This window comes from Crocodylus porosus, unplaced genomic scaffold (assembly GCF_001723895.1).
Source record: "Crocodylus porosus isolate Cpor-Errol unplaced genomic scaffold, CroPor_comp1, whole genome shotgun sequence".
NCBI lineage: Eukaryota > Metazoa > Chordata > Crocodylia > Crocodylidae > Crocodylus > Crocodylus porosus.
In genome coordinates, this window is record NW_017728906.1 from 128789825 (window position 1) to 128805621 (window position 15797).

Below are 15797 nucleotides of genomic sequence, written 5' to 3' on the forward strand. Positions count from 1 at the left end.
GGTCCCCCACCCCCTCCCCCCGCCTCTCTGTCGTGCTGCAGCCCCAGTGCCAGCAGGCACAAAGACACAGAGACTTACCTGCCTGCAGCTCCCGGGGCCCATGTGCAGGCCACATGATGGCCTGGCTTCCAATCATCTTTCCTTGCTGCCCCCAGCCCCAAGCACCTCATTGCTGGGACAAGCCAGGAAGTTCCGGTAAAACAGAAGCAGAGCAAAATCCCGGACATTTGCTGATATTTTCAAAAACTGCCCCAACAAAGTTGGGAGGACCCAAAAAGAGGACATATCCAGGAAGACCTGGACATATGGTAACCGTATTTTTGTGTAGTAAGCAGCTTAATGGCAGTTAGATCTTTTTAGGCCAAAATGGAGGCACGTCATAAATTTAGGTGCCTGAGCAGTGTTGTGGCTGCTGAGCACAGTCAATTAGGATTCCTCTTTGTGATGCAGACAGCCAAATTCCCCTTAAGTCCTGTTGAAGAGCCTTTGAGGTTGATTAGGATTGGGCCCTTAAATGTTTAATGATGATTATTGTACTGATTCTGGTAAATAAAAATGAGGCAAAGAGACTGTCCAGAAGTCATACAGTGAGTTACTTGCATTGTCAGAGATTTTATCAACTGGTTCTATGTATCAAAGCTACTTCTTACACTACTTCCTTCCTAGAATCTGTATCCTACACGTAATTCTTACCCAATCCTACTCCTACACTTTAGATTAGTGATATGAAAACTCAAGGGTAACAATACTGGATATTTAGAAATACTAAAACATGAAAGACTGGGTATTAATGCATGCTTTGTCTTGTATAATAGTAAGTATAATGACATGCAGGGTCTGTGATTTGATTTAACAAGGCATTAAAATATATTTTGCCAAATAAACTTGATTGCTCTTATATTAGAACAAATTTACATGTGAAAAAGCTATGTTAAGAGAACCATGTAAAGATTCCAAAGTCAAGCACTCTATAGTTGGTAAATTTGTGGTTTTTATTCATTGTTTCATTGTATGTGTATTATGAGAAAGTCTTTAATTACATCATACTATGTTTTTCACAGACCCTCTGTCTCATTCAGTGCACAAGCTAAATTCAGCTTAGGGAATGAGCATCTCTTCAGTATTTTTTCTCTTCCTCATTCTGCGGTGTGTGGTCTGTTCATTTCATAGTGAACATTGTTACTACAGCTCTGCTCTGAATACAGAAATACTAATTTCCTTGTGATCTTGTCCACAGTTCTCATCATTATAGTATCCTAGGCCCACATCCAGAAGGCATAGCTATCCAAAACAAGACAAAGGTGAATTTTAGTTGCCCATGTCCAAATTATGATCCAGAAATCCCTTACTCAGGCACCACCACCTTGCCTCCCAGTTTTTGATGTGAAAGTTCAATAGGTGACTAAAGTTCTGTTCAAACCTAGGATTGCCCAGCTTCATAACTGCCTAATATGCACCTACCCAAGGATCAGTGGGATACAAATTAGAGGCCGCATCCTTGAATCCCCTCCCGAACCTTGTTTGGTAAGAGTGCCCTGAGCAAGCCTAGCATATACAAGTAGGGGTGACCCTCTCACAAAGTACAGTCATTGTTGCTTTTTATTTATTTATTATTAGCATTATGTGCCACTGTTTCCCAAGCAGGGCTCAGGACAGCTTACAGTAAAAAACGAAACAAAACTCTTAAACACAGGTAAAATACTAAATAAGGTGTGTGTGTGTGTGTGTGTGTGTGTGTGTATCAAAACCTTCCCAAACAATATTCCCTTACTTAACCTTTCTTGCTAAAAGCCAGCCTAAATAAAAAGATTTTACAGCACTTCCAGAAGATGTCCAGGCTTCAGCTGTCCTGGCCCACAAGGGGGAGGAAGTTTCTGAGCAGAGGGACCAGTACCAAGAAAGACCTCCCCATGGTTTTGTTGGGAGAACTTGGCACACAAATAGTACTGGCAGTTAGCTGCTCTTAGAAAATGACAGGTATGACACCACCTCCTTCTTCAACGTAAAAGAAAGCAATGAGCTCTACTTAATTTGTTGCAAGAAGACTTTTGGGTACCTACACTCAGAACAGTATTCTGGCTTCCAAGTGGTGGAGACGATTTCTGGCAGCCATGAGTCAGGTCAAGGGCACAGTGAGTGCCCAGAGTGGGCCAAGTCTGGGATATCCATTTGGTTTACCTCCACTCAGTGTTTAGCACATCACTGTGCTCCCCAGTTCCTGTGGCCAGAGGCAGCACAAGGTTTCCCCCATTGTTGCAAAGTCTCCTCTGAAGAATGGGAAGGGGAGCAGAATTCGACTAGATGCACTCACCCCCCCAGATACACTGATCAGTATGGTGCTGCTCTGCCTAGTTCCTATAGCCAGGCAGCAGCACAGAGCTTGGCACCCTCTCATAATTGGCACCTGGAGTAGATGTTTGCCTTACCCTGCCCTAGTTATGTGGTGTCAAAATGGGATACCAAAATGATTTGGGTGCCAAAACCGTGAAGAGGGGCAAGATTTTAGGGAAACCCTGTGGATAAATATCATTTCCTATATTCTGGTTCTCAGCAGCTTCTCACATGCTGAATTAGGAGCTGCTTTTTGGAATGCCTGACTAGAGCATATATATGTAGTTACTGTTGTTTATTAAGTCTAATCCTTTTTTCTGTTCCTAAATATTCTGTGAAGAGATTATAATTTCTGTGAATGCATTTAGTGTTAGGACATATTGCCAAGTGTTTTATGTTAAACCAATTTAGACTTTGTAGCTGTAGTAAACTCTTTCTTGCAACTCTTCCTATAAAGATGCACATTTTAAATTCATGCTGACTCATTTGGATATATTGGATACTTTCTCTTCCCTGAGTGGAGGAGCTAATTTTTTTAATCAAGTTTTCAGTTTGAGTACTTTCATTTACAGATGTGAAACTCACTTTTTCAAAATACTGGGCAACATTCATTTTTATTTTTCTGATTGGATGAATATGCCTGCCAGCAAATTTGTTTGGTAGGATACTTGCTGAAAATGAAGGGAGAAAATATGAACACACTCAAAGCTTGGGGCACACTCAGACACAATGGTGATGGGCCTTGTAGAGAAATCCTAGATAAAAAGTGAGGGAAATTCATTTAACATTTCAAAGAAACGTTAGCACTTTTTTGCTTTGCGTTATTCTCTCAAGGACTCAGTTCTGTAACAAGTGGCCCAGTGAGCTCAGCGGGAATGCTCAACATACAAAGAGTATGCCAAATCAAGGCACAAAGAAGTAAGCAAATCATTTAAAATTGAAGAAAGGTGATAAGTAAGACTAACTAGTTGAAATTGAGGAGGAGGAAAATTAGGCTGACTATTAGGGGAAAACTTCCTGCAGTGAACTCTATTAGGCTGCTGAATGGACTTTTAGAAGTTTTGTTATCTAAGGTTTTTAAAACTAGTGTGCTCAAAACCTCAGCAACCCAGAATTTGCAAGGCAATGCAGGTACTTTCAGAGTATTTTACTTCTTTGATTTTGTGGTTCCATAACATTCTGCCATTTATTTATAAATCACTTTTTCCTTCTGAATTGAAAATATGTATGCAAGTTACAGAAATGTATTATTAATATGCTTTGTGTACTGTAGACAAGTAATATTCTAGACAAGTTCTACACCATTATTGTTTCAAGCCTTTGTTAGATTCTTGTTTCGCTTAAAGCATAGCTTTGTACCATATCCATAAATTACTGTACCATACATTGAATTTCTTTCAGTGGGTTCTCCTTTTGATGGAGCATTCTAATACTGCGCAAATAAAATATAATATAATTTAGTAGTTGAAAATCTATGGTTTTTTAAACTATATTAAACATTTGAGGGTTTTTTGGAAAGGATTGATTATGGAAAGTCTGTGGGAAGCTTGTAATGCCATGAAAATTGGGCTTCACGTTCAGGAACTGTATCACTCTTGTGTTTCATTTACCAGACCATATAGGGGCTAATTAGTATTGGCTCTAAAAGGAAGGGACTAACAGCCTTCCTTCAGTGCCAGTGCAGAAATCATTTGGCTGGTGTCTCTTCTGTCAATCTTTGGGAAAGGAGGTAGAATTAAAGCCTAACCTCAATGCTTACTCAGTCTTTGAAATACATTATTTAAGCATAAGTCATTTTACACTAAATTTATTTGTAGTCATCATTAAACTTATGCTTAAAAATTAATGCTATTTAGAAAGGGATCTCTTTCTCTACTAAAGCTTGTCTTCTTGTTCTTGGTCTAATCTGTTGCAGAAGGCTGCTGCTTCTTTTTCTCCTGCTGAAACAGTTATGGTGTCACAGTTCAATGAGTATGATAATACCTTACAGTGTATTGCCAAGAAATGGACAGGTTAAAGTAATATTATTGGGTAATTTAGATGCTAAATAAAACATACCTCGAAATCTGAATCTTATCCTCCTGTTTATGCATGATTAGTTCTAAATGATGATTAGTTTTGAAGAGGTTTTTTATAATTGTATCTCTTTCTACAGACCACACACACTTATAAACACAAAAGGGCCAAGTGCAGTGCCTAACATATATGCTCAGTTTATTTTTTCTTGAGAATGATATTAAGAATGGCAATTTTTTTGGGGGGGGGGGGGGGGTGAGGGTCTTACTATCCAGAGCTGTTTGCATCCATCTGATATCAAATATATTGGTGTTGGACTGAGATCATAGCTTATAATGTTAATTATGATTGTTTCCCTGCTGCTACAGTGTTTTTTGTTTACTTCATTCACATGTTATCTCTTGTAATCTAAGGCCCAGATCCACAAAGGTGCGCACCTTATTCCCATTTTGTTACCTAATTCCCACTGAAATCAATGGTAGTTATATATAGGAGTCAGGCATCTAAGTGGCCGATCTGTGTCTCAGCTCTTTACGACAAGGAATCTTATTTCAGTATAGGAGTGAGTATAATACAAAGGTTGATTCTCCCATTATTAAATGTGTGTGGGGTAAAGTTTTCTTGCCCTGCAAAAATGTCAAAATTTATTCTGTTCCTCACTGGAACAAAACCCAAACTTTTTAGAATTTCTCAGGGAAAATGAGAAGATGAGAACTCCCTACCTGCCCTAGAGGAGTTAGTAGTCCAGTGGTCAAATGGGAATGGGTGACCCAAGTTCAAGTTCTTCTTCTACCATCCACCCCATATCCCTCTTAAATACCACCAGCAACTTCCTCTCCTAGGGTGTGTATCTCCCAGTGTTATCAGGTGGAGTTGTTCCACTTTGCATAAATAATTCACTGGAAGAGAGAACTGAAACAGATTATTTCATTCCCACAGAAGGGCCTTAATGTCTGGGCTACAGTGGGTGCATCTGCATGTGCTGTTAATTTGCAGTAGGCTTACTATGAAATAAATACTGTGCAGTAAGCCTTACCAGGAACATGTCTACAGAGAGCTCCCCTGTCCCAGTACTGATTGGCTCCCAGCTCCTGGGGGAAGTCGGGGAGGTGAGCAGCACCAGGACCAGAGACAGAGGACTCCATGTCCCCTGTGGCCCCCTGCTGTCTAGGCTGACTGGGAGCAAATTTGCTCCCTGTCAGCATCTAAACAAATGTTACTGCACAGTATCAACAGGTATTTACAGGTAGTAGCTAACTGTGCAGTAGCCTAATTTACTGCAAAGTAAATGTGTGCATGTGTAGATAGTGATGCTTTACTGTACAGTAGATTAGTCTAGTACGCAGTAAAGTCTTGTGTAGATGCAAGCAGTTAGTCACCATCAGTGCCAGTTGCACTTATTCATACAAATTGCAATGGCATTAACAGGAACAACTGATATAAAGACAGTTGCAAGCTGAGATGAGTATCCGAACCTAGTGGACTGTTACCGGGGGAGTTTCTCTATTTGCGGTTGACTTGAAATTCCTACCTAAAGCTGGGTGCTCTTTGCAGATTAAAGGTTTGATAAAACTGATGGATTGCTGGAGGGAAAAAAAAACCTTTTTTATGAATCAGCTTTTTTTTAATGAAAGAGTGTATAGTTGAAAAGTTCCTGACCATTTCCATTAGCTTCAGCCTTGACAGTGAGAGTTGGATCTTTTTAGTTGTCAGTAGAGGCTTATATTGTTGAAATCAGACAGCTTGGGTTCATTCCCCATTGGCAAAGACCCACCCAGAGATACAGTGTTACATGTACAGCATTAGGATAGTGTAGCCTCAGTCTCTGTTGAAGGCCTTTCCTGATTTTTGAATGTGCCAAACTCCAAGCATGAGTTTCAGGCTGTGAATCCTGAAATAGCCCCTAAAAAGGCTGGGGTTAAGACACTCCCTCTCTTCAGTGTTTCCTCTTGGCTGACAGGCAGTTTCCCATTCATCATGCTGACTGTTGTAAACTCTGTTGTGAGGTGCCTAACACTCCCCATGCCTAATGCAGGACTTCTGGATTATATTTGGCAATCCAGGCATCTATAATTGAAGTGCTGAACCAGAACAGTACAACTTTTAAGTGCCTTTGCTAATCTATTAATAACACAAGAAAACAAAGGAGGCATAGAAAGAAACATATCATTTATTTTATTATAACACAATAACTCTTTTAATGGGCAAATATCAGTTTGAGACCTTGTTTCCTGCTTCATTCAAGGCTGGGAAACTCTATTCATTATTTGTTAATGGTTTGTAAAGTCCCAGTATCTAGGAGTGCACTCAGGACCACTCCAAGTCCATGTCCATCCTTTAGGAAGGAGTTTTGTCTTACTTCCATGAAGTAACCTCTTGCTATGCCACAAACTCTAGCTTGTTGTTCTATCCCAATGCCAGCATCTCACTTCCTGTTGCCACTTCAGCATCACCATCTCACAGGATCTTGTCACTTCTGGGTGACAGTGCTAGATCTGGATCTTCAAGGCTCTACCCTACCATGGTGATAACAACTCTGATGGTGCTAGGTGGGGGCATCTCAGCACCCAGGCATCGTCTCACATGGCAATATCAGATCCAAATCTTAAAGCTCCACCATTACTTTAAGTAGTTTCAGGTTTACCATTACATTGTGGAAAGAGTTTAGTAACTTACAGAACCTGCAAGCTAGACCTTAGGACCACATAAACTGAGGTTTTCTATTCTTCCAGTACTCAGTCCAGAACACAAAAGGATGAGGAGAACCACACTTACTTCAGGGTAGAGTTGCAAGGAAAGTAGGACTTCAGGTGGATACATTCTACTCCTTACCTCTACTCAAAGAGTCTGGAAAACTTTCCACTTTAAATAAAATTTCCCACTTTGAAAGTGAAACCTTCAAAATCTATAACCCATAGTTTTGGTCATTTAAATCTTATCCACTTAGTATCATATTCAGAGCTGAAAGCTCTTCCAACTTAACCCAGCCCTGTACTGACAATCCAAGAGGCTACATGATTGCACTTCTGACCATGATTCATCCTTGTGCAGCAGCAGCAATGACTCTGTCGTTAAGGTTGCAGCTAATTTTTCAGCATAGATTTGGTTTTTTCCTATCCTTTAATTTTGCCAGAACTAAATCATTCTACCTGGAGCTTCTTATGTAAGGTTTGCTGTGCTTAGAGGAAAATAATGTGGGACAGACTTGGTGACAGTAAGGGATGGTGTTTGTGAGATGTGTCAGTTTGAGCGATTACAGGTTTTTCTAACTTCCTTTTTAACTTGGTATCCTAGAGCTGTCTTATTCTATAAGCTTATTCTATTCTGATTCAGTTGCTCTCATCAATGTGTTTTTGATGTAGCTTCTTTATAATTTTTTGACCTTTAAAGAACCCTGCCAAGTTTGACTTTGGACCTCTGTTTGTCAGAGTTTATGAATTCTATTGGGTAGAGCAATACAAGTCAGTGAGGGCAGATAGATTCACTAGGGGCTGAATAACCTGTGAGTTTATGAATTGTATAACATCAGGATGAGTTACTGAAATAAGGTTATCTTTGGCCCAGCAACACTTGCAGGTTACCCAGGCCTGTTGGAGGTTACCCAGTTATGCTATGATGAAAGTTTAAGACCTATGTTGCTTAGTTGTTGACAGGAATCAGAGAGGTTAAGTAGTGGTGGTATGACTGACATGCTATAAGCAGAAAAGAACTTCAAAATGTAGACAAAAGTAAAATGGTAGGAGTGAAATGTGGTGAACTAGAGAGAAGAAAGTAAAGTAAAACTGTCTCTGGGAAGGTGGGAGGTGTCATCCATCACATTTATGCATACGCGACTGGTAGAAGGGGAATGGGGGAACTCATGCCCCCCCCCCCGACAGAGCTGTCCCCTACTGCTGCCACCACGGCTGCTCACCAACCTGTCCTCGCTGCTGCCGGCTTCTGTGGGTGCTCACCAGCCCCATCACTGCTGCCACCACCGGTGGCTTCTGCGGGTGCTCTCTAGTCCTGTCCCCACCGCTGCTGCTGCTGCTGCTGCTGGCTTCTGCAGGTGCTTGCCAGCCCCAGTGCCGCTGGGTTTTGTGGGTGCTCGCCAGCCCTGTCCCCACCACCAAACCCACTTCTGGTTTTTTCAGGTGCCCCCTCCACCTAGAATCAGGAGGAACCAGTCGCCCATGCATTTATGCATTATCCATCTTTATAGGCACTACACACTCCCACAGCTTTTTGGTTGTCACATGTTTTCTTTTCTGAACTACTAGTATTAGAATGACACGGAGAGTGTTCCTGCTAGTATTTGTCAATGACAAATTTATAAACAGAACACTTTATTATTACTATAAAGTTTGAAAAGGTCCAAAGCCACTCTGTTTGAAGGCAAGCAGACAAACAATAAAGCATAAATGCCATAGAATGATTAAATGTAGATTCTATAACTTTTTCACCCCCTTATTAACAGCAGCTTTTCTCTATTAGTATTCAATGGCATATTATGGTTAGGGCACTCTCTTAGAAAGAGCCCAGGTCTCCTATTTCCTGGGAAAGCACTGTAGCTACTAATCTGTTATAGGAATTGGGAGTCAGCACTTAGTTATGAGTTTCTTAGGAAAAGCAGCTGCAACTGCTGTATTCAAAAGACCAGTTATAGCTACCACAGTGAAAAATATAGGCTTCCTCTGAGATGAAATTTTTGCTAGAAGACAATCTGCACCCTCAGCAGGACCATCTGTTTTCAGAATGGCTGCAAGGGCCATGCTCATTGGCTGCAAAATTGACTGGGTCTAATATATAAGACCAGGCCTTTCATTTGGGCCTTGGCCATTCAACACTTCACAACCCACAGCAGCAGTCTATTCCCCTTTGGCCTGGCTTCTGGCACTGCCTGGACAGAGATCTTGCTTATTGACTAGACCTTTGACTTGCACCCTGGTTCTGACCCTTTTGTATAGCCTTGGCCCCTAGTCTGGATCCTCCCCTAGTAGGTACCAGTCTACTCCAGCACTCCTCAAGATTGCCTGTGACCCAGTTGCTAAATTCTGTGAGATGATTGTGGTGGCAATCAACCTACAGGCTACCTCAAAGATCCAGGATGCACAAAAGAGGGGAAGGGGACCAATAGGAAATTTCAAAATATGACAACAGCAGGAAAAAATCCCCAGTGTGTGAGGTGTTTTCAGGGGCTTTGGGCTATTTAGCAATAGTATTAGTGGTGTGTGCATAGTTGTTTTATTCTGTTCTCTCATGTCAAACCCATTAGTTGAGCACTGTCTGTTAGTAACTTGTTCTGTGATCCTCCATGACCTAGTCATTATCCCCTGCCACCAATCCCTCAGATTCTTCTCATGTTTCTGATTATTAGCAGAAAATGTTAAATGTAAGTCAAATTTTACAAGTAAAGGAGCAAAATAGAAGTTCAGTATCAAATCCCATAGTTTTCATTGCAAGAGGTTGGTAATATACTGCATGAAGTACATTATTTGGTGGTAATATGGAGCAACCAGACCTAAAAAGACATTCTTAATTGAAGATTATCGCCATCATAACTTAAATTACCAGTGATATCAGAAAACTAAATTATATGAATACCGAGGATGAATTCTTGGTCCTACTCAAATTAATGGCAACACTCCCATGGTCTTAGCAGAGCCAGTATTTCATGCAAAGGGTATGTAAAACTTTTTTTTGCTAATAAAGAAATGATTGCCAATCATGTGGAAATGAATTACTCTGTATTTTTTAGATTCGTGATTTTGTTTTTATATTTGCACATAGCTAGTTTTATGATCAAAAAGATATAGTTTCCATTGTCACTTGTATAGATGTGGTACAGCAAAGTATGCAAGTAGTACAGACATTCCCAAACCAGTGGTCCATCTGCATCAGAATCATGTTTCTGACTGCAACCTATGTAGTGTGCTTCTGAGGAAAGTACAAGAAGCTATGTTGTAGACATCTGCGAAATAAGTGTCATATTAAGGATAGTCCTTTCTAGCCACATCAATGATTGTTTAACGTGGAACTGAAATTATCTTTTTTGACTCTGGATTCATGTACAATTACTGCTTGTATCTGAAATAAAATAGTACCTAGAAGACCCAACTGAGAATGAGGTCCCATTGTTTTGGTTTATAAGCATAAAGTAAGCAACAAATAGTACCTAAAAGACTTTACAGTTTATAAATAGATGAAGGGTTGGTGAAAGGAAGTATTATTGTCCCCATTTTTTACCAGTGGGGATGTGGACCACAAAGAGGCTAAATTATGCCTAAAGAAATATGTATCATTGATAAAGATTGAGCCCTGGTCATATAATTGCTGCAAAACTACTTTCTTTTCACATTAATAAGATAAAGGTCTGGTACTTGTTTGAATCTTATTAAACTGTTAATGTCAAAATTATTTTGTGTCAATAAGTTCCACAAATTTTATTATGCATTATTCAAAGAAAGTGTTTCCTTTTCTCAATTTTGAATCAGTTGCTATTCAATTTAATTAAAAGTTCCTTTGTTCTTATATTAGGAGAGAGGGAGGCGTCCTTTGGCCTTCTCATTAGCCTTTGATTTAATAGATTATTTTATATGCTTATATCCTGTTTCTTTATTAATTTATTCTCTGAATAAATTTGTGGTGCCTTTCTGTACAGAGGTCTTATGTATCAAATCATGTTGTTAACAATCTTTTGAACTCTTATTTAAGCCTGTTTTATCTTTCTTGGGAAAAGTGAGCAGAATTGAACACAGTTCAGTCATAATCAAGGTCCCATATTCTTTTCATTGGATGGACAGAGTTTCTTAGGAATTGTACATGTTGGGTTTTCCATTCTGATCAGGCTGCTGTTGTTGATACTGCTAATGTTGCTACTTTTCTTTCCTATTGAAGCTTCTTTATGTTCTGGAATTTGGTTTAAACCAGCAACAAAAAAGCTTTCAACAAACCATTTTTAATGTAGGTTAGTTCTAAGAAACAAAAAGAGAGGATTGTTTGATTGCAGTAATAACTAGTTAATTTGTCAGAAACAATGGACTTTGGGAATTAGTAATTTCGGAACAATGGTGTTTGGTCAGGTATCTGGGAGATGTTATAAAGTCTAGAGACTGTGGGATGTGTGTATAGTAGGAACAAATAAAGAGGTCATTAATTATGTCTATATATGAAAGAATTCTGTTAGTTTAAGTGAAATCTGAAATAGCCCAGCAATTGCTTTTTACAGGTCATTTTGCAGTGTTGCAATATGGAATCAAATCCTGTCTGCCACTCATGGTAAGCCAATAGAGTAACACTGTACAAATTCAATGCTGTGGACATATTTCATTTAGCTGAAAGATATAGTGTAATGTATTTTATGTAGCTGCAGAATTACACATAGATGGTCTTCTCTTCATCCATCATGTTAACAATGATTGAAAATCCATAATCAAAAAGTATTTTAATAGTTCACTGTCAGAGTAGGAGAACATATCAAGTATGGTCCTGTTGAAGTCAGGTATTATTCAAAATTGTCATTAAAGACTTGCATAAAAATTGCAGATGACACCACACTGCAAACCCTTTGGAGAACAGGATTAAAATTCAAAATTATCTTGGTAAGTGGCAGAAAAGATTCATAATCAATAAGATTAAATTAACTAAAGACAAGTACAGTATTCTATACTGTGGGAGAAACAAGTGAATACTTAAATACAAAATGGGGAATACTTGACAAAGAATCAGTACTGGAGAAAAAGATATGTGGATTGTAGTGGATCACAAACTGAATATGCATCAACTGTGGGATACTGTTGCAAAAAAACAATCTCTTTCAATACATTAACAGGAGTGTCATATGTAAGTAATGGAAAAGAAATATTCTTATCTACTGGTGAGGTCTCAGCTTGGAGTACAGTTTAAGAAAGAGGAGAGAGTCCAGATGTGAGCAACAAGAGTGATAAAAGTTTAAAAATCATGGCTCGCAAGGAAAATTTGAAAGAATTGGGGCTTTTTAGTCTTGAAAAAGGAAAACTAATAGGGGTGAATAGGAAGAATTATAATTGTTTTTAAGTTTGTGAAAGGTTATCAGAAAGAGTATGGTGATCAATTGCTTTCCATGTCTGCTGGAAGTAGAGCAAGAAGCAATTGGCCTAAGTTGTTGTATGGGAAAATGAGGTTGGATAGTAGGTAATTTTTTCTAACACTAAGAATAATTGTAGATTGGAACAGACTACATAGGAAGATTATGGGATCACAATCACTCAAAGCTTTTAAGAACAAGCTAGACAAACATCCATCATGGATGTTTAATCCTGCCTCAGAGGAAGAGGATGAAATATCTGGCTTCTTGAAATTAATTCTAGAACTTCATTTGCGTGTCTTCTTTGCGTGTTTTGCTTTTTCAACCATGAGCTGACTCAGGTCATGAAAAAAAACAATGACCTTCAGAGCAAGTGTGAACTGTGTGTTAAATATATAGTAGCAATTAAATTGTCTATGGCATATATTTACTATCACCAACTGAACAGACCCTCCCTTTTTCTTCCTCCAACAGTCTCCAATCGCCCACAGCTACCCAGACATGGAAACTGGACCCCTGTTGCTAAACAACATGAAGGCTGATACCCCAGAGGATTCATTATGTACAGACGATTTCCAAACACAAACTGAGCCAGTGGACTTATCAATAAACAAAGCCAGGTCATCCCCTACAGCAGCTTCATCTTCACCAGTTTCCATGACAGCATCAGCTTCCTCTCCTTCTTCTACTTCAACTTCATCTAGTCGGCCAGCTTCATCCCCTACAGTAATAACATCAGTATCTTCAGCGGCATCTGTACCATCAGTATTAACTTCAGGTCCTCTCGTGGCCCCTGCATCTAGTGTTAGTAGCCAGCAGTTTTTGCACATAATCCATCCAGTACCACCCTCAAGCCCCATGAACTTACAGTCCAACAAAATGAGTCATGTGCACCGTATTCCAGTTGTGGTGCAGTCAGTACCTGTTGTCTACACAGCTGTGAGATCACCTGGGAATATGAACAATACCATAGTAGTACCACTGTTGGAGGATGGGAGAAGTCATGTCAAAGGTAAGAGCTTTTCTATGTCAAGCTTCTGTGGCATCAGTGTAATATAGGCAGCATACAAAAACATTGTAATGCTAATTGCTTTATAAAACTTCATTTGATTAAATTTATTTTGTCCAAAGTTTATAAAAAGCTTCAATCTAGAAAACAACCATATTCACCCTGGTTCAATTTTACTAGTGTCAGTAGGAAAATGAGTATGAAAGAACTGAAGACTTGTGAGAGTCAAGGGTGAGAGCAAGATATATTAGGAACTGGGAAAGCAGAAATGGGCAGAGGTGATTATATGATATCTTGAATGGAAGAAGACTATACTAAAAATAGATGTGCCTAGAAAGTATGGATTGGTGCTTTGTGTGACAGATATTAGCTGCCATGGGGGAAACAAAAGGGAGAGACTGGCAGAGGCTAATTTCAAAGATTTGTTGAATTTGGATGATTAGAGCATGGGCAAATCTACCCCAAATCTGACATGTTGCTTGAAGATGAAGCAGAAGGTATTAATACATAACCTTACTTATAGGCCTTATAAGAGCGCATCGAATTTAATGGTATGTTTCATACTATCCCTTGTATGCCTTCTTGCTTAATTAAGAGATCCTTTTAGCCAAAAGGTTTTTTTTCCTTTGACACACTTGTAACATTGTAATATACAATAACTGTATATTTTTACATTTCACTATTATGCTGGGCTTTTATGCTTTTTAATAGCATAATTTTGTTCATAAATTATTCCCTTATTCCCCCTGTGCAAAAAGGACACTTATTTTATGCGTTCAGAATACAGAACACTGAACCCATAGTGAATCTGGTTTCTGTTTCAAGGCTGGAAATTGATGATGTTTTAAGACATTTTATTACACTTCATGAAATTACATTGTTTTAGAGCACTTTGCCATTACTTAAAATATGACAAATGAAACCAGTCTAGTGCACATTGATAAACAAATCTTCTTGATTTGTTGTTTAGTTTCATATTTTGTACTGGGACTGAGCTACACCTGATTTTCAGATCAGACAAAAAATATATATCTGATGTTCATAGATATTAACTTTCTGAAAAGGGATGGTGAGTAGATGCATTATCTGTAGGCAGCGCTCTCTTGAGTTCATGAAAATGGAAACTCGCTACCGCCTTTTCATCAGAAGCTAGTGTGCTGTAGCAATTTCCACCCACCAACTTGAGATGCAGAGATGCTGAGCTATGCTGACAACCCTCTCTATTATGCTATTGTTGGCAGAGATTGTTAACTAGCACTGCCGAATCTCTTGACTTATGGCTAAAGAAAAAAGAGGGATTAAGCCATCTTTTAATTTTTTTCTCATCAGTTTCACCCTTTTTGCTATCACTAATACCTCTGATAGTAATGTACAGGTTAATTTGAATAATTATAATAAAAGGATAATGGCAGTAATCTACTCCAGGAAGTCATCTTTTATTAGCTCTTTCTGAAGTGTGTTTTCCTTCTTTATTGTGTAAAACAATGCAAATAAGAAAAGGCATTGATTTCACATAAATCAAAAGATAAACTTAATTTCATATATGCATCTCATTGTTTCTATTCAGTGGACACAATGCCATTTAGCCTTTTGAGCTAAAATATGAAATAAAGATGATAGAAGGGCATTGCTCTGAAAATTGAAGTTGTGCTAATCCTCTACCCAAATGAATAAGAAATGCGGTTTCAGAATTGTCTAATGTGTCTACCTTTAACTTGCATCTAAAGGTTGATCCTGTTCGGTAACATAAAAATAAATCAGCAGGGACAAATTCTGCCCTCAATTAACATGAGCCACTGTCACTGGCAAAATTGGTCTCCTAATCTGTTCATTCTTTCTTCTTGGGGTTGATTTAAGTTAAGTTAATGCTGGCAATATTAGTCCCTATTTGGGCAAAAAAGGTTAAGCATATGCTTTATTGTAATTCTTTGCCCATGTTCTATTGACTTAGGTGTTTTCCTGAAGAGATACTTTTCTTTATCATTGCCACAGCTTTTATCTAAGCACATTCTGCCTTCCTCTTCCTTTTTTTTTTAAATTTGCTTCCATTCAACTATATCTGCTTTGATTACAAAAACATTTTGATCTTTATATAGTGAGGAAATATTCTCTGGATTGCACATTAGGCCTGTCTGAAGCAGCAAGTATTCACTTCAGATTCAGCGGGACAGTGATTCGATTTGGAGAATTGAATCACTGCCCCGATTCAATTAAGTCAAATTGGATCTGAAGATTCAGCGCCCCTTTGGAGATTCGGCCATAGACTAAATAGGCAGCAGTCCTCACCACGCTGGACACAGCTGCCTCCAGCTGGTAAGTCTGTTGTGGTGGGTGGAGGGGGAAGGGAAGGGGAATGGGGGAAGGAGGGATTGGGGCTGGGTCTGGGACAAGCTGTCC

At 39.1% G+C, this 15797-nt stretch overlaps 1 protein-coding gene across 4 annotated transcripts in view; it reads left to right on the top strand.

Moving 5' to 3' along the window:
• The window catches only part of KLF12 (Kruppel like factor 12), a 368523-nt gene that overhangs the window by 215242 nt on the left and 137484 nt on the right, over window positions 1-15797 (top strand). For all 4 annotated transcript variants that reach the window (XM_019529799.1, XM_019529801.1, XM_019529802.1 and 1 more), the window contains one exon: window positions 12866-13403. In XM_019529799.1, the coding sequence (XP_019385344.1) occupies window positions 12866-13403 (538 nt within the window). The remainder of the gene's footprint in view (window positions 1-12865; window positions 13404-15797) is intronic.